General features: G+C 41.8%; 1 protein-coding gene across 2 annotated transcripts in view; it reads left to right on the top strand.

Annotated features, from left to right (window-relative positions):
- The window catches only part of foxj1b (forkhead box J1b), a 48888-nt gene extending 23902 nt beyond the window's left edge, over positions 1-24986 (top strand). For both annotated transcript variants that reach the window (XM_068055696.1, XM_068055697.1), the window contains exon 3: positions 20542-24986. In XM_068055696.1, the coding sequence (XP_067911797.1) occupies positions 20542-21345 (804 nt within the window). In that variant the 3' untranslated portion in view covers positions 21346-24986. The remainder of the gene's footprint in view (positions 1-20541) is intronic.
- The last annotated feature ends 384 nt before the right edge of the window (positions 24987-25370 follow it).

The following is a 25370-nucleotide window of genomic DNA, read 5'->3' as shown; positions in this document are numbered from 1 at the left end:
GATGGATAGAGTTGCAAGGTATGTTGCTCTGAGGAGTGAGGTGCAGGGAAAGCAGAGTGATGGAGTTTGCACCTGAATGTGGCATGTCATTCACCTTTCCTGCCCTGATCAGGTCATTGAACCTCTGTGGAACTATATCCAGGAGTGAGGCACCATACGCCTGCTGGTGCCCTCCTGAGCCACTTCCAGCCATGCCTGCTTGTTTCCTGAGGCTGCCTTCTTCCTTCCATTGGCAGGGAACAGAATCTCCCTGTGGGCCCACTCAGCCCACAGCATCACATCCAAGGATACATCTGAGAACGGTGATGCTGTCTTTCCACATCGACAGTCCATCTGCCAAATTGCTGGTTCTGTTATGATGTTATGACACTTTAGCAGTGCTTCCATTCTGAACCTCATTGGGTCCCTTTAAATAGTGGAGCTGAAATAGGCAGATGCAAGTCATTATCACACCTGCCCATTCTAACTGGTCGGGAAACCTGGAAATGCAAATATCGTGACTGAGTTTAAAAAAAACACTGACAAATGTGCTGCTTAAACTTCCATGTTCCCAATGCGCTGCCAGGCACCCCATCTGCAAGCGGGTCTGACAGTTAAAATTCAGCAGCATCATAATCCTGTGTAGCAATTTGTGTCTGTAGCTCACTAACCTTATAAGTTACACTGTGGGCATGGACATACATGCAATGTAATACATCCTTCATCGCTATTGCTATTTTCTTCAATCTGATCCCTGCAATTTTTGGGATATGTCTAATTTTACTGCTGTTTATATCTCTCTGTCCTCTGACCTCATTTCTGCTCCTCTCCCTGTCAGATGAGTTTAAACCTTCCCCACAGTGGCGCAGTGGTTAGCACCGCAGCCTCACAGCTCCAGGGACCTGGGTTCGATTCCGGGTACTGCAAGTTCTCCCTGTGCCCACGTGGGTTTTCGCCGGGTGCTCCGGTTTCCTCCCACAGCCAAAGACTTGTAGGTGATAGGTAAATTGGCCATTGTAAATTGCCCCTAGTGTAGGTATGTGGTAGGGAATATGGGATTACTGTAGGGTTAGTATAAAGATGGGTGGTTGTTGGTCGGCACAAACTTGGTGGGCCGAAGGGCCTGTTTCAGTGCTGTATCTCTAAATAATAAAAAATAAAAACAGCACTAGTTAACCTCCCAGCAAGAACATTGGTCCCGGCTCTGTTCAGGTGTAACTCGTCCATCTTGTACAGATGTCCCTTCCCCCAGAACTAGTCCCAATGCCCCAGGAATCTGAAACCCTCCCTCCTCCACCACTTTTCTAGCCACACATTGACCTGCACTATCTTCCTGTTTCAATACTGAGTAACATGTGACACTGGGAGTAATCCTGATGTTACTACCTTTGAGGTCCTGTTTAATTATCTTTCTGCTAGCTCCTGAAACTCTGCCTGAAAGACCTAAACCCCTTTTCCTACTGATGTCATTGGTTCCAACATGCACCACAACTTCTGGCTGTTTCCCTTCCTCTCACAGAATGCCCTGTACCTGCTCGGTGATATCCTTTACCCTGGCACCAGGTAGGCAACATACCATTTGGGAATCTTGTTTGCAGTTGGAGAAAAACCCTCAATATCGAGTTCCTTATGACTACTGCATTTCTACTCTTTCTCTCACCCCCAAATCTCCCGTGGTGCTGGGGAATTAATTCTTACTGCATTCCTCCAAGGAATCATCACCCTCCTTGACTGTCTGGTGGTCACCCATTCCCTCATCTCCTGCACCTTCTGTAGCTGTGGTGTGCTCTCGGATGCCCAGACACAGAGGCTCCATCCACTCCCCAAGCTTCAAAACTCAGAGCTTGAGCTCCCATAACTGGCCGCAATTCCTGTACATATGGTTATCCAGGAGAGATGAAGGGTCCTGGAGTTCCCACATAGAACAGGATTTTTTTTCCCAAAAATATACTTTATTCATAAAAAACTGTAAAAAAAAAAATTACAAAACAGTTCAAAACAGTTCTAAGTTGACATTCCAGTAAGTGCAAAAGGAATCAGTTTTCTTCAATACAGAACGTGAGTTGCCTCACCACCCTTCCATTCCATTCCATTTTACATGCAATGGACATTTGCATTATGCAGCAAAACCGTATTTTGGTGCATGCAGCCCGAGAGGTTTTACACGGGTTCCAGCCCCTCAGTTCACCTTGGAGGGACCTTACTCAGTAGCCTTTCCCCATTGAACCTTTGCGGCATCTGCCTCAAGCTTTAGTGAATCCTTCAGCACGTAGTCCTGGACCTTCGAAGGTGCCAGTCTGTGACACTCGGCTGTGGACAACTCTTTGCACTGGAAGACCAACAAGTTTCGGGCAGGCCAAAGAGCGTCTTTCACCGAGTTGATAGTCCTCCAGCAGCAGTTGATGCTTATCTCGGTATATGTCCCTGGGAACAGACCACAGAGCTCAGATTCCTGTGTTACAGAGCTGCTCAGGATGAACTTTGACAAAAACCATTGCATCTTTTTCCACACTTGCTTTGCAAAAGCACATTCCAGAAGGAGGTGGGCAACAGTCTCTTACTCACCACAAGGGCAGCATGTTGAGGTGGTGAGATTCCGGGCATGCAGGAAGGATCTGATGGGGAGGGCCCTGCTCACCACCAGCCAAGTTACGTCTTGGTGCTTGTTTGAAAGTTCTGGTGATGAGGCATTGTGCCAAATGACTTTGACAGTCGGCTCAGGGAACCATCCGACAGGATCCACCATCTCCTTTTCCCCTAGGGCCTTGAGGACATTCTGTGCAGACCACTGCCTGATGGATTGGGGGTCAAAGGTGTTTTTCTGCACAAACTTTTCCATGGAGGATAGGTGGTACAGCACGGTCCAGCTGGATAGAGTATTCCACAGCAATGTGGCCAGACCCATCCTTCACAACACCAGGGTCAGATAGAACCTCAGCACGTAATGGCGCTTGATGTTTGCGTAATGGGGTTCTATGCACAGCTTGATGCAGCCACACCCAACAAAGGTGGCCATCAGGATGAGGGTAATGTTGGGTATGTTTTTGTTCCCCTTTATCTAGAGGTTTGAACATCATGTCCCTCTGGACATGGTCCATTTTGGCTCTCCAGATAAAGCGGAAGATGGCTCGGGTGACCGCCAAGGCGCAGGAGTGGGGTATGGGCCAGACCTCTGCCACATACACCTCAAAATGCTTAAGAGATAGTAATAGGCCCAGGGTTTATTTTTCCACTGAGTATCTCTTTTGGCGTCGATTTAGCTTTTTGAAAAAGTATCCCACTGACCTTTCTATCATCGTCTTGTAACAGGACTGCACTGACCCCCAGGTCACGAGCATCAATTGCTACCTTGAAGGGCTTCGTGAACTTTGGGGCAGCCAATGCTGGTTCATTAATCAAAATGGCTTTCAGCCTTTCAAAAGATGCTTGTCACTCTCCTGACCACACTACCTTGGCTTTCTTGTTTTGCAGCAAATCCATCAGTGGGGCAGCTGCCACTGAAATTTGGTGTAAACTTGCGGTAGAAACTACACATCCCAAAAAAATCTTATGATTTCTCATTTAGTCTTAGGGGCAGGGAACTCCATCAGGCGTGCACGTTCCCCCTACCATGTGCCCTAGGTAGGTTATCCATGCTTTTGCAAATTCACTTTTGGCCAGGTTTACCACCAAATTAGCCAACTGTAATTTTCTAAATAGAGCTTCTAGTTGTTCCAAGTGGTCCTTCCAAGTGTTACTGTATACCAGCACATCATCAAGGTAAACCACACAGTTAGGAACACTGCTACCACTTGGTTCATTAGTTTCTGAAAAGTTGCTGGGGCATATTTTTAGCCCGAATGGCATCACTCGGCATTGGAAAAGACCATCTGCTGTGACAAAGGCTCATATTTCTTTAGCTCGTGGTATTAAAGGAACCTGCCAGTATCCCTTTAACAAATGTATTTTGGTAAGATATGTGGCCCTGCCAACTCTGTCAATACAGTCTTCCTAGCGAGGAATTGGGTAGGAGTCTGCCTTTGTTACTGCATTAACCTTTCTGTAGTCTATGCAAAATCTAGTTGAACTGTCAGGTTTAGGTAATAACACGACTGGGGAACTCCAGCTGCTTTGACTGGATTCAATTAGGCAGTTTTCCAACATGTATTGGATTTCTGCTTTCACCTGGGCCTGTTTCTCTGGACTTAAGCTATAAGGATGCTGTTTGATAGGAGAGGATTCTCCTACATCCACATCTTGTATGACTAAGGTTGTGCATCCTGGTTTGTCCCTACAGACTCCTTTAAATGCTGTGAGTAGCATTGTTATATCTCCTCATTGTTCTGCATCTAAATATGAAAACATAATGTCCAATCTCCCTAGCAATTCAGTATTAGCTAACTGGATAGTAGGAGGTTCAATTTGAGAATTGTCTAGGCCTCCTTCTGCCTCATCCTCACTATCCTTCACTGTCCCTACTACCTGACACTCCTGCACTCGCTTATCCTCCTCCTGGCGATGATACTGTTTCACCACATTGATGTGACATAGCTGATTCCTTTTCCGGCGATCTGAGGCATCGGTCAAATAATTTACTATACCTTTGACTACTCTATATGGACCACTGAACTGTGCTTTCAGCAGTTCATCCTGTAAAGGCAGTAATACTAACACTTCAACCCCTGGTTGAAATGTTCGGTCTTGGCATTCCTGTCTGCCCATTTCTTCATGGTTGTTTGGGAAGCTTTTGGGTGTTCCTGAGCCACTATGCAGGCTCTCGTGAGCTGCTCCCGGAACATGGATACATAATCGAACACAGAGGATTTGTCCCTCTGTTCTAAAGACTTTTCTTTAATTAATTTTCGAGGACCTCTTACCTCATGTCCATAAACTAATTCAAAAGGACTAAAACCGGTACACTCATTAGGTGAATCCCTGGTGGCAAACAAAAGAATTCCAGCCCTTTGTTCCAATCATGGGGATATTCATGACAATATGCCCTTATCATTGTTTTGAGGGTCTGATGGTACCATTCTAAAGCCACTTGTTTCTGTGGGTAGTGTGCTCAGGACTTTAACTGTGTTATAGTCAAATTACCTATAACTTCCTGGAAAAGGTTAGACATAAAATTGGAACATTGATCCAACTGAATCTCAATCGGTAATCCATATCTAGTGAAGAACTGGGTTAACTTTTCTACCACTACCTTAGCAGAAATTGTTCTCAAGGGAATGGCCTCTGGGAACCGAGTAGTCGTATCCATAATCGTGAGTATATATTGGTGTCCCGCTTTTGTTCTCGATAAAGATCCCACACAGTCTACCAACACCCTACTGAATGGTTCCCCAAAAACTGGTATGGGAATTCTTCTTGGCATTACTTCACGGAAAAGATTTTGGGAAGGTTGTAGTCATCGGTTGCAGGCCCGCTGGTGGCTATTCAGGCCTATCCATGACCATCAGATTCTTGCACAGCGGGTACAAGTGAAGGTGTAGTCGCTGCTGGGGGCAATTGGATCTATCCTTCTCCACCTTTTCTCTTTTTAATGCTGGTTCTTCGCTCAGTTTCAAAGGTGTCTGTAGCCCTCCTGATGTAGTATCTCCAGGCTTCCCACTGGCGATGGTCGATGTGGCACACAGAGAGGGACTTCTTCAGGGAGTCCTTCAAATGTTTGCATGGGGCCTCTCTTTTCCATTTACCCGTGGTCAGCTCTGCACACAACACGATCTTGTCATTCATCCGCCCAACACAGTTGGCTTTGCAGGAGGATGGCCTTGATGCTGGTGATGTTGGCTGTTTCCAGTACTTCAATGTTTGAGATGCGGTCCTACCACTGGATCTTGAGGATGCTGTGGAGGCCACGCAGATGGAAGTGCTCTATAAGGCGTACATGATGGCGGTATAAGACCCTTGACTCTGCGCCCTATAGCAGGGTGGTGAGGACTATGGCTTTGTACACTTTGATTTTGGTCTGTGCTTTGAGGCTACAGTTGCTGTACACATGTATGTAGAGTCTGCCGAATGTACTGTTTGCTTTTGAGAACCTATTGTCCACTTCCTTGTCTATGATGGTATCAAATGAGATGACACTCCCCAAATAAGTAAATTGCTTGACGGCATTCAGCCCAGTTCCCTCGATGACAATGCTTGGTGGTCTATATTCTTCTTGGGGTGCAGGCTGATGCAGGACTTCAGTTTTCTTTAAACTGATTTTTAATCCGAAGAGTTGTGCCGCCTCAGAAAAATGTGTTATACGTTGCAGGTCTGTCTGACTGTGGGCCAGTGGAGCACCGTCATCGATGAAAAGAAGTCCATAGATGAGTTTTTCTTGTGTCTTTCTGTGAGCCTGAAGACGCCTGAGGTTGAAAAGGTCTCCCTCAGTCCGGAAGCGGACATAAACTCCCTCCCGTAAGGTTTTCCGTTGCCTGCTGCAGCATCATGCGGAAAAAGATGGTCAATAGGGTCGGGGCCAGCACACATCCCTGCTTCACGCCATTGGAGATATGGGAGGGATTTGAGAGGTCGCTGTTTTGCTTGACTTATGTGTACTGATTTTCATGCAACTGCTTCACCATGGCCAGGAACCTGGGTGGGCATCCAAGTATGGGAATTAGAGATGCCAGTTTTATGGCAGGTTGCTGTTTTCCCACAATCTGGCATGTATAGCATCTTTTACAAAACTGCACCACGTCCTGGTAAAGACCTGGCCAGTAAAAATGTCAACTTATAGGTGATTGGGTCTTCTGGATCCCCACATGTCCCACCATAGGAATTTCATGGCCTATCCTTAATATTTCCTGGTGATACTTGGATGGTACCACTATCTGGTGAACTACCATCCATTTTTTTGTCCGCAGGTCTGTGAGGAGGTCCCCACTTTCCACTTCTTCATCAGAATTCCATTTTTAATATAGTAGCCTTCCAGAACTCCCTTTGCTTCAGCTTCAGCTAGAGCCGATTGTGTCACTGTTAACTCTGGATCGGCTTGCTGAGCCTTGATCAGAGAAGACTTATTGAACATTTCCTTCAGATTATCCAAATCCCCAAAGAAAGTTTCAGATATTCGGCTATCTGTCTGTGGTGCCAATTTTACCTCTGACAATGGAACTTGTTTAGCCATTACTCGGGTTACCAAACATGAAGGAAAATTTCTTGGAACCTTTTCCTGCAACAGCTCTGTCTCCTTGACTTCACTTGGTCTTTCCATGATTACTGGAGAAGCTACTACCTTCGCTCCAGCCAAATCATTCCCCAGGAGTAGGTCAACTTCATCTACAGACAAACTATGGACAACTCTTACAGTTACCGTTCCAGACATTAGGTCACACTCCAGGTGCACCCGATATAAAAGTATGGGTATATACTCCACGCCAATACCATTCACTAAAACCTTGGCATTCAGTGCGCTCTCTGGTGGAAAAGTTATGCCTTTCCCGAGCAAAAAAGTTTGGGTAGCTCCTGTACCCCTAAGTATAACTATAGGTTTTCCTGCCTCACTTGAGAGATGAGGACTTACTTTTCCTATTGACAAGAATTCCCTATAACTCTCAGGTATCTTGTTCATGTCCCGAGCACTCACATTGGTTTTTGTACTTGGCCTTACAGCTGCAGTCAGAGTTACAGCCTGATCTGTCGTACTCTCAGTCAGGGTTCCTTTCTCCACATTGATCTGATGTACCCTAATAAGTCCCATGGATTTACCCCACAACTTACAGCATTCTGCATGATGGTGTCCCACCTGTGGCACTGGAAACACTTTAGGCTTTTGGACCTCACTTCCACCCTCAGCATCTTCCTTTCTGGCCTAAGGAGGAGATCCAAGTGCATTCCCAGCTGTCCCTTTTTGTTCCACGGCTATTTGCCTTCCTTTCATCTTCTCCCCTTCTCGGGTTTGTGGGGGTGACGGACAAAACCTTTGGGCTTGTAAACAAACTTGTAATCATCAGCGATCTCAGCTGTCTGTCTGGCTGTTGAAATCTTCTGGTTCTCTACATGGGCTCTTAGTAACTGAGGGAGTGAATTTTTAAAATCTTACAGGAGAATTATTTCCCTAAGTGTCTCGTACATGGCCTCTACCTCTACCTTTAGTGCCCGCATCCAACGATCAGTTAATTTGCTTTACCCTCTCAAATTCTATACTAGTCTGCCCAGGCTGTTTCCGGAGGTTGTGAAATTTCTGCCTGTAAGCTACAGGCACCAACTCATAATCAGTGAGAATAGCCTTTTTTTTTGCCATCTCATGATCTGTAGAAGCCTCCTCAGAAAGCATAGAATAAACTTCATGATCTCTGCCTAGCAACCTGCTTTGCATGAGCAGTGTCCAGTTTTCTTTTGGCCACCTCATCTGTTTAGCTAGCTTTTCAAAAGAAAAGAAAAATGCCTCAACGTCCCTTTCTGCAAACTTAGTGCTTGCACAAATTTAAACAGTTCTCTACTGGGTCCTGAGTTGAAGTCAGATTATTCCTCCTCAGAACTTTCACTAGAGTCAAGGCCAACCTTTTGTTTTAGTTCCAGCTTTTTTAATTCAAATTCCCTTTCTTGCTCCCTTCTCTCTCTTGCCTCTCTTTTCTTTCTTTTTGAAATCTCTTCTCTTTTTCCCGTTCCTCTGTTTCTTCCTTTTTCCTTTATTTTTCTCTTTCAAGTTCAAGTTTTTTCATTCCTTTTTGCTGTTCAAGCTGCAACTGAATCCTAGCTAATTGCCTTTTCCTTCTTCCAATTTCAAATGCTATTACTTCAATTATGTCTGCTTTCTTAGCTCCTGGTTTTAACTCTAACTCTAAATTTTCTGCCAATGTTTTTAGCCTAGCCTTGGTTAAGTTTTTCAAATCACTCAGGGATAAATCCTCTCTCCCCAGAAAGGTCAGAGCAGCTGACAAAGCCATTCCGGGAGTGTAAACATTACTCTCATGTACAAGAAGCCTGGTGTTTTCCTTTTCCCCTTTTCAGTTATTATTACCCCATTTGCAATTGCACGTCGTCGGCTTTGGGTTATCTCGCACAGAGCCCCCAATTATATGTTCCGACTGAGGTGGGAGGAGTGCACTGTCTTGCCCTAGTTCCATTTCTCCACAGGTCACAGCATTTATTTAAATGTTTACCCAGTTACCAATACAGCCAATTATATACTCTATTTTTATTTCAGAATAAAATCCACCATCCAGATTTCTTTAATAAACAGCAACATTTTCAATTTATTATAAAACAAGACATGTTCAGTAAAGATGCAAAGAATTAACACACAGATTGAAATATGAAAGTTCCCTTCTACCTTAGCCCAACAGACACATGCACACACCGGGTAAAAATAAAGTTTTCTCTGCAGAGATCTTCTTACAAAAAAAGACAAAAAGGAATACGTTGGCCAAATACCTGTTAATTCTTGGGGGAAAAAAGGAGAAAATTTCAAATGATATCAGTTGTCCCTTTATTCTGGCATCCCAAATGCATGTAGACGACTGTCACTGGGATCTTTCTGGATCAGTTCTTTTCAGGCAGTGTCAAGAATTAGTCTGGCAGGCTTTTCAGGAGAAATGTGGCATCATGTGTTTCAAATATCACACATTGGATTCGCAGGATTTCTCAGAGAGTTGGCGAAAAGATGAACGGGTGTCTTCTCTCTTAACAGGCTGACCCCCAACTGACTCAAAACAATGTCCAAAATAAAACCCACTCTTGACCATCATAAATCTTGACATGTCACTTCTCTGTAAACAACTCCCCCTAGGTCACCAAGGCTTTTGCTGTTTACTTAGCTGAAGACATGTGACTTCCAGTAAGTGTTGTTTTTAAATAGAAAGCTCAAGTCCCAAAGTCCATTTCCACAATTTTAAAATACAAGTCCTCAAAAAATATTTAAAAAGGAAGCAGTTTCATAACATTTGTTTGCTTTTTTCTGGCCTTATTAACTTGCATTGCTTGGGCCATGAAGCTGATCTCCAGTATCACAGGACTGGGTTATGAGGAAGGGTTAGCAAAGGTCAGACTCTCCATCCGGGAAAGCAGACTAACTAAAGGGCACCTAATTGAAGTATGTATGGTATTAAGTAGAATAAAGAGCTTAATCCAGAGCAGTGTTTCAAATTAAACCATAACTGTAAGACAAATGGACACAAATAAAAACTAATAAATGACAACTTCAGGACTGATGTCAGGACCATTCTTCACACTAAGAGTGATACTGATGTTCTGGGTGTGCAGTGGAAGCAGATACTCTGGAATTAGTTAATATTTGTTGTGATGAAGGAACCTGACCATATTTATTTGTAGAAAGAAGGGCCATGTCGCTTAGCTGAACAGCCCTCCTTTTCTTTGTGAAGACCTGATGATATAGTTTAAATTCTTAAGTTCTCCAGATCATTGTCTTCACTGACACAAATCTTTGATCACTCACTATTTCACTTGCAACAATACTAACCCAGTTTTCTCTATGTATATAGAAAAATGAGGCCCCATTTTATCACCTTCCCCCCACCCCCCTGGCCCCCGTGCTCAATTAGAATGAGGGCAAGCAGGGATTAAAATCCTTGCAGTAACCTACTCACCTGATCCTCACTGGCCTTATGCCATGTGCCATTTTAACAGGTAAAATTAAAATGTCAGGGACATTTAAGACCTGCATGTATTTTAACTCTGGGCAGCCACATTCGATGCCTGATCAATACCTTGTTAGTAGCACCAGGCACAAAGGAACAGCAGGCCGAGAAGAGGATTGAAAAGATAAGTTAAACTTTATATTTTTTTAAACATTTGTCTGTGGGCAAAGAGGAGCAGGATTGATTTTCCAGGCCCCAAAAAGAAACCTAGAGCCTCAGACTTTTCACACCTCAGTGATTGCAATTGCCAACACCACTTCCCCACCTCTCCCTGTTCCCCCCCACCAGTTATATGATAGTTGGGGGTCATTCTTGTGGGTCACTGGTCATGACCTTCTTTATGCTTGTCTTTGGACTCAGGCCTAACTGATTTAAATGAGACCCGGAAGTTAGAATGGCCAGAGCATCATGTCAGTGATGCTCACCCCCTGACCTCGGCTTGCTTGAGTTAAAGTTGGGGCTGTGGTGCATCACTAATTGTTTGCGTGCTGAGGGGAGCTCACGCAATACAGGCATCAGTGGTTTGCTGTAAATATTGCCCAATACGTTAGTCACTAGCCACATGTGGAGAATTGGGAGTGCAAATGTGACTAATGGCAAAAAACAAGTAATAACCGTCGTTGGGCATGTGATCCCAACACTCGTTTTCACATGGCATAGGCACGTGTACTTTAACCATTTTGTGCATTTGTTGGCAAAATGATAAACGAAACGCTTTACTTCCTAGGTTATTAAAAAGTGGTGGATGTTTGTTAATTGAATGTAGACAAGAAGTACATTTTCCTGCACTGTGTGAGTCAATGTAAGGTGTTTTTCACTAAAGTTAGTGCATGTGGCTAAAATGGTGTTGCCATAGCCACGCTTGTTTTGGCAACGTACAGATCAGTCAATATCTGAAAGACAAAAAGAGGCTACAGTTTCTGATATGACTTTTTATCAGATTTCTGGGAGGAGGATTGCTTCTGGATTTTCCTGATCTCCCACCTTAACTGCACTCGAAGATCTGTGCAATTGTCCATTTCTCCGTGGAGCTCTGCTGATCTCCAGGCATCCATTGGTACCATATGGGCTAGAATGTCACTATTCCTAAGTATAACCTTTTTGTTTTTATTCATTCATGGGATGTGGGCATCGCTGGCCAGGCCAGCATTTATTGCCCATCCCTAACTGCCCTTGAGAAGGTGGTGGTGAGCTGCCTTCTTGAACCACTACAGTCCATGTGGGGTAGGTACACCCACAGTGCTGTTAGGAAGGGAGTTCTGGGATTTTGATCCAGAGACAGTGAAGGAATGGCGATATAGTTCCAAGTCAGGATGGCGTGTAGCTTGGAGAGGAACTTTCAGGTGATTGTGTTCCCATGCATCTGCTGCCCTTGTCCTTCTAGGTGGTAAAGGTCGTCGGTTTGGAAGGTGCTGTCTAAGGAGCTTTGGTGTGTTGCTGCAGTGCATCTTGTAGATGGTACACACTGCTGCCACTGTGCATCGGTGGTGGAGGGAGTGAATGTTTGTGATTAACCTGAGTTAATCAGGCATTTAAGAGAAACTTAGATACACTTGAAGAAAAGTATTGAAAAAGTATGAGGAAAAACCAGGTAAACAGAATTATAATAGGTAGTTCTGATGTGGACCCAGCAACATCATAGGCATGATGACAGAATGGCCTCCTTGTCTGCTAAAATTTCTAGGAAGCTTATCAAAATATAAAGTAATAATCATAACTAGGGGTCAGTGACATAAGTTTGCCTGAGCACACCTCGGGCTGAATTTTGTAGATTGAAATAAGGCATGGCGCACGCGTGACTTGTGCACTGCTGAGCCTCACAGGAGCTCATTTAAATGAAGCGACAGAAGGCCCACCCCCGATGACGTAGAGGGAACGGCCGCACTGTCCCTGGCAATGGTGTCCGGTGCCACCATGCAGGCGCCGCTGCTATTTTTAAAGGGCTTTACGCCCTTACCGATAATTGTAATATTTAAAAGTGCCACTGGAATTAAAAATGGAAATGAAATCTGAATGTAATTTTGAAATCCTTCTCCCACCCCCCACTGACTAAACAGTAATTAAAATGACCTATCCAGCCAAAAAAACCTTTTGCTATGCTGAATTTTCACCCCCCAACTTCAGCACTTTTAACCCTCAACCCCTTCCCACCATCCCCATGACCAATCGGAATGGTTTTCACCGCTCCCCCCAACTCCTGACCTGAAAATTTCAGTCCTCCCCCCTCCCCACCAGTGCCACACCTTGGACCTCAATACGGAGATCCGGAGGCATGGGAGTTCCAAAGACCAGCCGGAATATCGGCGTGGGGTGGCCATCAGATCAAGGTAATTTGCATTAATTTAAGTTGATTTTAATATTAAAATGAAGGCCGAGCAGTGGGAGGGCCGCACCGAGGCCTTGCTGCTGCCAGTAAAATGCCGTGGGGCCTTCCCGGTGTTGCAGCTCGTGGCGGGCCTCTCCTGGAAGAATTTTCCGAGCCTCCCCACCCCTGCCACATCCCCCGATGCCGAAGGGATTATAAAATCCAGCCCCTCATCTCCATTTCATCATTTTCAGTTGAATTTGGTGGTGAGAGCAAATAGGTAGAACTAGACAACACTTAAAGCAAAGATCTGAATAATTCGTAACTGTAGATTCATAAACTGCAAACGTAATTGTACCCTGACTGCAACAAAACACCGTCCTCAGCAGCTGTTAACCATTGCTGCTTCGCCCTGTTCCCTGAGGTGATCCTCACTGCCTCTTCTGGCTCCTTCCTGGAGCTTTTGAGTGGATGAGGACCAGATTCTGCCACACAACATGAGCAATAATTCCCAACATTAAGATGACAGCATGCTTCAGACAGAGCTGGATTCATCTGCCATGATGGGTGCTCGCTATTTAAAATAAAATTATGCACTCATTTCTATCTCCCCTGGGACTTATCCCTGTCTCTCCACGAGTTTGAGAACTGCTGGATAATCTGTGTGCTGAAGTGTACAGCTTGGATTCCCTGGACAAATACTTAAATATGCTTTCTGACCAAATAAATCACTTTTAAAAAGCATGTTGTTAGTTAACTTATAGGTAAAGAAATTCAACATATATAAACAAGTCTTAGATGTAAAAATATTTGTCCTTTATCACATGTCGACTATTAGTTTGTCTTTCAAATAAAGCTATATCTATTTTACTGTGGAGTTAGTACAAACTCTGGACTTTTTTTCACATATTTTCTTGTTTTTCAAAAATGCATTAAATGAACTTTCCTGACTGACTTAGGCTTTTAATTTTGGATTCTGATTGGCAAAATATGTAGAAGGTCACTTAGAATCAGAATGATAAGAAATTTAGGTTGCATACAAAGTTAGATTAATTTAGGTTTTTGTCATAATGTGCCAATAATTGGCATCCAGTTTGAAAGCAGATTTTGAGCTCAGTTTTTTATGTGTTTTTAACATTGCATTGATTCAGAATCTGTAGTTTGATACGAATGTAATACAGCTGATCTCAGCCTGGTTTCATTTACAAGAAATGGTAGGAAACTGTCTTGAGAAGTTGGACTCTCAATAGTCTGCAAAGCAAAATTCCTGAGTATTAAAATTTGAAAAGTTGACCATAGAACCATAGAAAGGTTACAGCACAGAAGGAGGCCATTCAGTCAGCCATGTCTGCGCCGGCCGAAAAATCTAGCCGCCTAATCTAAACAAACCTTCCAGCAGCTGGTCCATAGCCTTGCCGGTTACAGCACTTCAGGTGCATGAGTTTTAAATGAGTTGAGGGTTTCTGCCTTCCCCACCATGTCTGGCAGTGAATTCCAGACACCTACCACCCTCTGGGTGGAAAAGGTTTTCCTCATGTCTCCTCTAATCCTTCTACCAATCACCTTAAATCTGTGCCCCCTGGTAATTGACCTTTCTGCTAGGGGAAACAGGTCAGTCAAAGAACAAAGAACAAAGAACAGTACAGCACAGGAACAGGCCATTCGGCCCTCCAAGCCTGTCTACTCAATCTAGGCCATCAATTAAGTCACCCCACAGCCTCCTCTGTTCCAAGGAAACCAACCCTAGCCGATCCAATCTTTCTTCATAGCTGCTACTTTCAAGCCCTGGCAACATTCTTATAAATCTCCGCTGTACTCTCTCTAGAGCAATTATGTCCTTCCTGTACTGTGGTGACCCAGAACTGTACACAATACTCCAGCTGTGGCCTAACCAGCATTTTATACAGTTCCAGCATTACATCCTTGTTTTCAAATCCCTCCATGACCTCACCCCTCCCTACCTCTGTAATCATCTCCAGCCCCACAACCCTCTGAGATATTTGTGCTTCTCTAATTCTGTCCTCTCACGCATCCCTGATTTTACTTGCTCCACCATTGGTAGTTGTGCCTTTAGCTGCCTAGGCCCTAAGCTCTGGAATTCCCTCCCTAAACTTGTCTGCTTCTCTACCTCTCTCTCCTCGTTTAAGATGCTCTTGGTCACCTGACCTTGTATCTCCTTATGTGGTTCAGTGTCACATTTTGTTTGATAGTACTTCCGTGAAGCACCTTGGAATGTTTACTATGGTAAGGGTGCTATATAAATACAGGTTGTTGTTAGTTATTGAGGAGACCTTAGCTAAATATAACTTTCTATAACACAATCAGTGGTGTGAAATGTAATTTGGAATATCCACTTACATTTAAAGAAACTCTTTTTATTTAAGAACTTCCTATTAGAAATTGCCATAATTCCTGTACATATATTGTGGATTTTTACAAATTGCAATTAAAAATAGATCACAGTCAGGTAAAAGGTGAGGCTGTATTGTAAAGTTTAGGATCTGCAGATGCCATAACATACCAAAACACTTCACAACCAATTAATTACTTTGGAAGTGTAGTCACATTGGTTTGCAGGTGTTCATTTGCATGTGACAAGGTCCCATAACGCAAATGAGATAAATGTCCTGATAATTTGTTTCTGATGGGACAATGGGGAAATTTCCCCTCTCCTTCAAATAGTGCCTTTGGGTTTTTTGTATGCACCTGAACAGGTAGATGGGGTCTTCGTTTAACACAGCATCTGAAAGTACATTAAACAATGTAATACTCCCTCTTGCTACTATACTGAAATACTAACCTGAAATTTAAACTCAAGTCCTAGCATGGGACTTGAAACCAATATCTCCTAACTTAGAGGCAAGACTGAGTTAAGCTGACACAGTAGAGTATGTGGTAGTGTCACTGTATGAAATAGAGCCTTGTATTCACTGCTTCCAGAACATACCCAGTAAGTTATAGTTACTCTTTGAACTCTTAACATTGAAAATCGTTTTGCAGGAATTTTGCAAATTCTATATTATTTGGCTAAGAAACAAATGGAGGCTTTTTGGGTAGTGGGAGACCTTGAAAAATATTATAGGTAGATCATGGAAACACTAAAGATGTGTAAGTGATTTATCATTCGTGGGAAGGATGAAGCAATAATAATGGTGGTCAAGATCATCCAAGACTTATGACTGAAGAAGGCTGCAGTCGGCCTGTCGGGAGGGGAGCAATTTCCTCATGGTTCTCCACATGTATTGAAATCAGAAATGTGAGTGTGGAGGATACAGCATCACTTGCTTACAAAAAGCAAATAAATTATATTATTCATTATTTGGAAATACACATGATTTTAAAAGGAATCCAAACTGCAGAGTGGAGAGATGGAAAATTTCAGCTATAGAGGCCATGCTTAATGAATCATTTTTTAAGATTATTTGAATACTCTAGAGTAGCAGAATATGATATAATATGCAATGCACATAATATGATAAGTGCATATAATCTAAGCCGCCACATCAATGCAGTACCAGGTGTGTGCTACGTTATCAGAGGTGCAGTTTTTCAGAGTAGACCTTAAACTAAGGTCCCATGGTCTGTTTAAATGTATGTAGAAGATCCCGTGATACTATTTGAACAGAGCAGGAGAGTTTATTATTCAACTAGAGCCAGAAAAACTGCTAATTCTATTTCACTGCTGTTTGTGGGACCTTGCTTGCTGTGCACAAATTGGCTTTTGTATTTGTCCAAATAACAACAGTGACATTTAAAAATAGTTCATTGCCTAGGAATCACTTTGGTACATCCAGAGGATGTGGAAAGATAAAGAAAGAAAATTCTTCCATTTATATAAACGCCTTTCATAATCTCAAAATGTCTGAAAGCGCTTTACAGACCATGAAGTACTTTTGAAGTGTAGTCACTGTTGTAATGTAGTAAACACAGCAGCCAATACGTGCACAGCAAGCTCCCACAAACACTTTTATGTTCATAAAATGTCAAGCAGCAGACATTAGTGATCAGTGTAATGGCCACTTTTTATAATATTTAGGCATTTCTGTTACCTTTAATAAATCATATAGCACAAAGCATATTAAATAGAATGAAAAGTACCAGTGGAACATACATTTGTGAGATAGCTACATTTCTTTTTCATGGTTAAGTGCAATCTAAAATGATGATTTGCAATGAAAGTTGAGGACAGAGATGATATAAGATCTTTAATGTGCAAGGGGAGAACAGAAAAAATAATCACAATATGTAAATAATATGCTTTGCGTTGACAGCTATTTTTTCAGTAAAGCCTTGATGCAGTGGTCACAATATAAAAATGTCACCATGTGATTTCTAAAAATTAAAGGATGAATCCATGTTCTTGGGTTTGACAGATTAATGGTTAAGAAGGGAAAGAAAACTAGTTAATCTAACGTTAGTTGTAGCAAGTAGAATCCATAATCCAAGATAGAATTATTGAGCATTTAGAGGTTAATCAAAGACAGCTTTGACAGTTAAAGGCAAGTTGAGTTTGGTCAGATAAAGGGAATGCAGTAAATGTAATGTATATGGAATTACAGAAGGCATTTGGTAAGGAGAGTCTCAGAGGAGACCCGGTCGTAAACCTTAGGTGTAGAAGAGGAAATAATAGCAACAAGGATAGAAAGTTGGTTGACAGACAGGAAAGAGAGAGTCTGGTCAAATGGATGTTATATGGACTGGACAAGGGTTGAAGTGGTGTACCCCAGGTTCAGTGCTACTTTATATAGATGATTTGGACTTGGGTATAGAAAACACATCTCAAGTTCTATTGATGATATGGAAGTAGGAGTTTTGGCAAACAAAAGGATTGACATAGACAAGTTAGCAGAATGGACAGACAGGTGGGAGATGCAATATGGATAAATGTGCAACAATACACTTTAGAGAAAAAACAAAAAATAGAAGTGTCCACTTAATAGAAAAATACAGAAGAGTATGGATTTACAGAGAAATCTAGGGGATTGGGTGTAGGTGGATAAAGGGATAGCAATGGATAACAGAATTTTGGTTTTACAAATAGAAACATGGGGCTGAATTTTATGAGTGTACTGCAAATTGCGGTGGCACCCTCTGATCTTGGCGGCCCACCCTCGCAGAGCGGCCATCGCTGAGCCCACGTGATATTTCGCGCGGGGGCTCATTTATAAGGAGGGGGCGGTGCGGCTGCCCCCAATGACATAGAGAGGGCGGCCACTCCGTCCCCAGCAATGGTGTCTGGCGCCAGTGCCATCTTTAAAGGGCTTCAAGCCCTTACAGATGATTTCAAATTTTAAAGAGAACATTACTTTTTATTTCAATAAAAACTGTTAATTAAACATCAAAGCTCCTCCTCCAACCCCCAATGATCAAACAATGTATTTATTTCCCCTCCCCCCGAAATTTTTGCCGGTCTCGACCGTTCACCACAAAATTCATCATCTTTGCCCTTCAAAACCTTCCCACTGTCCCCTCAGCCAATTGAAACAGTTTTAGCCACTCCTCGCACCTCCCGCCCTGAGAATTTCACTCCTCCCCCCTCCCCTCCACTGTCATGCCTCGGATGTCCATACAGATATCCAAAGGCGCGGGAGTTCCAACCCAGGGCTGGAATATTGGCATGGGACGACCGTCGGGACCAGGTAAGTTTATTTGAATTTATTTGCATTGATTTCAATATGGAGATGAAGGCGGGGAGTGTGGGGTTGCAGTGGGGGGCCGCACCGTGGCCTCGCCGCCACCAGTAAACTGCGGCAGGCCCTTCTCGGCATCAGGGGTCAGGCGGGCCTCTCCTGGAAGAATTTTCCGGGCCCCCCACCACCCCCCGCCATGACCCCTGATGCCGGAGGGCTCATAAAATTCAACCCATAAAATACAAAGGTAAAGGTACAATCAATTTATACAAAACATTGGTAAGAATACAGATCGGGGACGGTGTGCAGTTTTGGAAATCCCATTATAGAAAGAAGATTGAAGCCATAGAGACTGTATAGGCAGGATGGTTCCAAGGATGGGAGAAGAGTGTTGATATATTGGGACTACTTCTGCTGGAGCAGAGGAGACTTAATAGTGTTTTGAAAGAGTTTTGATACTGTTACGACCAGGTGAGAAAGGTGTCTAGGGTTCCCTCTCAGCCTTCACCTGGTCTTACCATAATGAGTTCCGAAGAAGGGTCACTGACCCGAAACGTTAACTCTGCTTCTCTTTCCACAGATGCTGCCAGACCTGCTGAGTGAATCCAGCATTTCTTGTTTTTGTTTCAGATTTCCAGCATCCGCAGTATTTTGCTTTTATTTACTTACCATAATAGGGTTTGATTTTAAACACACCATGTTTTTAGCTCCCCCTTGGTGAATCCTTGTTCACCACTTTCCAATTATAAGGCAAAGAAACCAGCACAAACAGGCTTTCTTAGGTTGAAAGAAGAAAAGTTGAAATTTATTAAACTTATACTGAAACTCTAATTTGGTTAACGCCTTCAGATACATGACGCGCCCTACACTAGCATGCATACATGACATACACATGCAAATAGAGACAGAAAAGAGTAGAATAAAAATAAAGTGGAAAAGTTTGAGGCAATATCTGAAGAGTTGTTGTTATGGTTCTTGGAGCTCACTGTAGAGTCCTTGATTGCAGGGAGATCTTGTTTATCATTGGGTCCCAGTATTCTTCTTAAACCTTGTTTGCTGTAGGAGACTTTTCTCTCTTGGGGTTCATGTGTCTTCAGTGGATTCAGAGGCTTGTGAGAAAGAGACAGGAGCAGACAGGAGAGAGACCTTCTCAGTCTAGGAACAAACAGACTTCCTGCCCAAACTGTTTGTAAAATTAAAAAAACTCAGGTTGCCCAGCAGGTTAGTCATGTGACAAGCTGATTTGACCATGTCCATTTGTGTATTCAGCCATCTTAGCAGTCAACATGGAATGCGAGCTCCCCCACCTTCAATGTCTCGTGATCAAAAGTCCATTGTGGGTTGAATGTGTCAGGGAGTGGCTGCTTTGTCCTTCCAAATGCTGTCTGTTAATATGCAAATATCTTTCCAGCCACAGCTGATCTGTTTAACAAGTCCTTTCTTCACTCCAGTAACAGTTTAAAATCAATGTTCATGACAAAATTAATGTGCCTCATTCTTGGCAGGTGGGGGCCTAGCATGACAGTACAGTGAATACGGAAAGCTTATTTCCCCTGGTTAGACAGTCAGTGACAAGGTGACTTAAATTTATATTAACCAAGATATTGGGAAACATGGTTAATAGAAATTCCTTTACATAGATTGTTGTTGGAGCATGGAGTGCTTTGCCACTGTGAATAGTTGAGGCAGGGATAGTTGCATCTTTCAAGGGAAAAGTAGATACATACTTGAAGTAAAGGAAGATCAAAGGGTGTGGAAAGGGTGCAGAGCAGTGGGATTAGTTCAGATTACTCCAGCTAAAGAGATGATGAACTGAGTGGCTTTAAACTTCTCTGGTTAGCTCAGGTCAGACTGAACTTAATATTTAAAACTAGATTATTTCTACAAAATGGGGAATAGAGTATTATTGTGAAGAAATAGTTTACAATTTTAGTGTGCATGAATGTACCTTCAGCACCACTTTTATAGGTCTAGTTAAGTAACAGTAATTTCTCTCATGGTTCAGATGTAGAAGATTTTGTCTTATTAATGGTTCTCATTTCCATCTTATTTACAGAATTCTATTCGTCATAACCTTTCTTTAAATAAATGCTTCATGAAAGTGCCAAGACAGAAGGATGAACCTGGTAAAGGAGGTTTCTGGCAGATTGATCCACAGTATGCTGATATGTTTGTTAACGGAGTATTCAAAAGGAGACGGATGCCTGCAACTCATTTTAGCACCCTCAAACAAAACAAACTACCATCTGTACCTACATCTGAAGTCTCATTAAATTCATCAGCTCAACCTTTTCTGTCTTACTCTGGGCCTGGACATACATCTATGCGGTACATGGAAAATGCTCATAGTAATCAAATTTTCAACTCCTCAGACAACCAACGAACTGCAAGCAAACGCAAGCAAGCCTTGCCAAAGCGAACAATGAAGATGACCAGAACCTCCAAGTCTCCACTGCTGGCACATGATGATAGAGAATCTGAATCTCTCAAGGGAGACTTTGACTGGGCCTCAGTCTTTGATGATGTATTCAATGCAAACGGGAGCAATTTTGAGGACCTAGACATCAATGCAGCATTGAACTCACTGGGGACAGAGCTGGACCTTACTGTCCAAGGAAGGCACATTAGCCCACAGTCTAAATGGTGCTCCATGGGGATGGACCAAGTTCTTGCAGAAACCACCAGCCAGACTTCCCAATTTGAAGATTTTACTTTTTTCTCAGATGCTCAAAGGCATCCATGGGAGGAGATGAAGGAAGAGTTCCAAGTGACCCCTTTGGATATAGATCAAGGCTTCAACTTCTATGAAGGATTCTTCAATGAAATGCATCAGTGGGAAAGAGGAGACACCTTTCTGTGACAAGACTATAATCCCCAAATAATCAATCTTGAACCATTTGCTACATTAGCATTAATGCTCTTGATTATTGGAAATGTACAGCTTACATGAAGTTCCTTTATACTGTTGAAAAATGACCCGTTTGTTATTTTTTATTGTTTATAATTTTTACACTGGAATACCATTTAAGAGATTTCTGTCATGGTGAAAAGAAAACAGTCTGAAATTCTTAATAGTTTTAAGATCATACCATCTGATTACATAACAGATTGTACCACTAGAGGTGCACAATGCTGCAATATTTCGAAGGGATATGTTGTCAAAGCTATTTGCCATTTCAGATTCTTTCTTTGTTCAAAACCGTAAATTGCTCAATTGCACTTGACACTTTGGAAGACCATGTTGCTAAAGTAAAAATATTAAGCCAATAGTCAAGTCAAGCAAGCATACAACAAATGGAACTGTGATGGCGCTATCTACGTACAGTCAATTAGGAGCTAGCTAATTCTTATCTGAAATGGTTTTAAGAGCCTTTCACCTCTATTCTTGCTAGTTGATCCAAAAATTGTACATTGAAGTATATTGCACTTAAAAACCTTTCTCCTAAAAATGACTAACCCTAACATGGACTTGTGTTAAAATTGATTTCTTTTTCTATTAACTTGCTGTTGCAATGTTTTGCCATATGAACCCAGATTAGACGTAACAGGGCTAAACTTGAGGTCATTTCAAGTTAATTTTCCACTTTTTCTTGACTTGGCTATTGAATGAATGTTAAGCTTTGTTTCAATGGCTTCACAGAATCAACACTCTTACAGGAATAAGGCACAGCTCTGACCATATATTTTTCCATAAAGTACTTATTTTACTCAGATGTACTAGTGTTAAAAGTGTAGCTTTGTGGAATTGATTTGGTGACTAACCTGAGTGAAATTCTGAAACAAAATGGACGTGGGTAAGATTTGATACAATTATTTTTGGAACTGCCCTTAATCATGACAAACTCGAGGCCTAAATGATTGGATGCCAGAAAGGGCAATTGTACTTGCTACATATCTTACAGTGAAGCAAGCAAGCATCTTGGGCTGTCTCCATTAGCATGGATCTTTAGAAAAACTGTGTAATCAAGTCATCATGATTCTATGCAGAACTCCTTTCCTCATTGTGTTGGAACTGCTGCCTTAGCAATGAAGTTATGGAGGGTTTCCATCCTGTGACTTTTGCAAAGAGCTGCTATGTATTTCAGAAGATGAAGTGAACAACGTCCACTGAACTGTGTAACTCTACCAATCTCTTTAATTCATGAATGCAGACTAGAGAAAAACCCATCAATCTTTGAGCTGAATGGATAAGTAGTCACTGTTAGATGCTTGTTTTGTAACAAGAAAACGTGTGTTTGCTTGGGTCACTCTGTTAACTGACCAATGGAGCAAATCACCCATGTGTGCAATCTCCCATTTTCTATTCTGGTTAAATGCTATATGCCTCACTGCAATAAAAATTGTGGGGTTTAAAGCACATATTCTGGAGTTTTTTTTAATAACAATTAATGCCCTTCATTTTTCTGATTAGAAACAAATGCTGTTTTGTAATGTCAGTGACATGAAGAACCTGTGATAATCTGGATAGTAGCAGTAAGGTGGATAAAACATTTATATAAACTAGAACATTAAGAAAATGCTTTTAAATATATATATGTATAATATATATTATATAAAATATATAATATATATAAAACTACAAGTGTGAGATGGGAATTTAAACTACTTGAAATGAATCAATATGATTGACCAAGGTATGTATTTATTTTAGTGGCAGAATTCCCTACCAAAATACATTCAGAAACATCACATGATAAGGTTATTTTACTCACAGCTGTATTAGTTTTAAAAATATAGTTTGGTGCAAAAAGTTCTATTTGAAATAATTATATTTGGAACTATTTTTAACCATGAGAAACCCAAATGGATGTGAGAAAGGGCAATTGTACTTGCTGTATACCTTAGAGTAAAACAAACATTTTGGGTTGTCTCATTTTAAATGGGATTTGCTGCCATGTGTAATCTCCCTGATTTGGACAATCCTATGTGATGGGAAGATTATTTTGAGCTTGGTGACCAATTCTGATTAGGTGGCATCTGTGTTTTTAACCAAATAGTTATTTGAAGAATCATTGGTAGGGTTTGAGAAAAGCATACTCACTTTAACAGAACTAATGTTTCTTTACCTCTGGCCAAGTGCAGGAAAGTACTAGGATTCCTAATTGTGTTGTTGCTTTAACAGAATGTCTTCAGCAGTAACATGTAGCATCAGCCTGGCATTGAAAAGAATCAGCAATTCTTTTGAAAATTAAACGTTGAATGGCAAGGGTATTTTCACAGACCGTTGGGATCGAGGTTACTCCTACTGCATGATGTACAGGCTTAAATAATGCAACAGCTGTGAGGTCTTGCATTGACTGTGAATACAATACTTTATTTGACTTTCCCCCTTGAAAATTAGCTGGCTGGATGAAGTACAGGTTTGAGACTCTTAATAAAAAATGACTTAGTGTTAGCCCGGCTCTTTAAATACAGACTTTGATCTCTTTGAAGCAAAATATTCAAAGTATTTTAGGGAGAGTGCATGAATTGCACAAGTTCAGTCCTTCATGAGAGAAATCTGAACGAGTGAGTTGCACAGAAATATGTATTACATCCCCTTCAGAGAGGAGGGGTCTTTGAGAGCAAATGTACCACCATTCTGTGAAATCAGCTAACTCAGCACAGGCAGGAAATCAAACCTGGGACCTTCCTTATCTGTATATTTCACTACCATAGCAAATTGGAGGTTGTCTTCAAGTTGTGGGATTATCTACTGAGCCACTTGGGTGGCCAGTCTTATCATTTTCCCCACAACTTTAGAGATAATCAAACTTTAAGAATACTCAGATACCTGCATGGCTATGCCACTCGCCATCCTCTCTCCCATGGCTTCAACATTCTCAAAATTATTTTCATTTATTGGAGAAAATGTCCCTGGTCAGTAGCTATTGGTGCTCCCTGCAAAGATGCTGATTGCCTAAAGCTATCATCAGTGTAAAAATCAGAACTCAAAAATTTTACCACAGACATATTACTGTATTCTTTTCAAAATACCATTTATAGATTTACAACAGGTTAATTAGAATATCTTTTGCCAAATAAAGTGGCATGCTTTCTAAGTGTGTATATACATATTTATTAAATTACTGATATGGTATTCATTTTCATGAAGCATATTATTTGGATTCAGATTGAATTAACACATAACCTATCTGATGGAAAAAGAGTTGAGTAAATAAAAGGTGTGATCTTTTCTCAAACATAATCATTCTTTAAAATATTAAAATTATTCTATTCTATAATTACTGGGTTGAATGTGAAGAATGGAAACCGTACTGAACTGAATTACAAGAAAGTAATGAAATGCAAATAAGGAAGCAATCAGTTAGAAAATGTAGGCAGAAGTCATTAGAACAATTCAAAGCCATTAGAAGAACAAATGCAATTTTATTAAGCAGCTATTTAATGGCAGATCTTAATATTTTATTTATTTTATGTATTGCTCAGTCAATGATTTAATTAAGTTATGTATCAGGGAGGAGGGCATTAGTCTGGTTGGCTGTAATAATCAAAAATAAAAGGAAGATTAAATCAATATTTTAGGATATTTCACTAATGTCTACAATTATTTCAGGTCTCTGAACCTAAACCCCTGCTGTTAGAAATTTTGGGTCTGCCTTAGGTATTTGTTCAGGTTCAGCAGCATTGGTTATACCCAGAAATGAGCTAAGAGAGACACAATCACCTCAATATTTACTCGGCCATGAAGTGGCGGTTGAATATCAAGGGATATGGGTAAGAAATTAGTTTGTCGGTCCTGGAGGAAACACTCCTGCTCCTTTTGGCCCACACATAGTTCTGTAAATGCATTAAGCTTATGGATGCAACTCTTCTCACTTCCTTTCACTTCACAGAGATGACGAGCCCCAGGAAACCCGGCGGACATTAGTTAAAAATAACAAA

Source organism: Heterodontus francisci, chromosome 24 (assembly GCF_036365525.1).
Source record: "Heterodontus francisci isolate sHetFra1 chromosome 24, sHetFra1.hap1, whole genome shotgun sequence".
Classification (NCBI taxonomy): domain Eukaryota; kingdom Metazoa; phylum Chordata; class Chondrichthyes; order Heterodontiformes; family Heterodontidae; genus Heterodontus; species Heterodontus francisci.
Note: the sequence above shows the minus strand (reverse complement) of the source record. Positions and strands in the feature narration are given on the sequence as shown.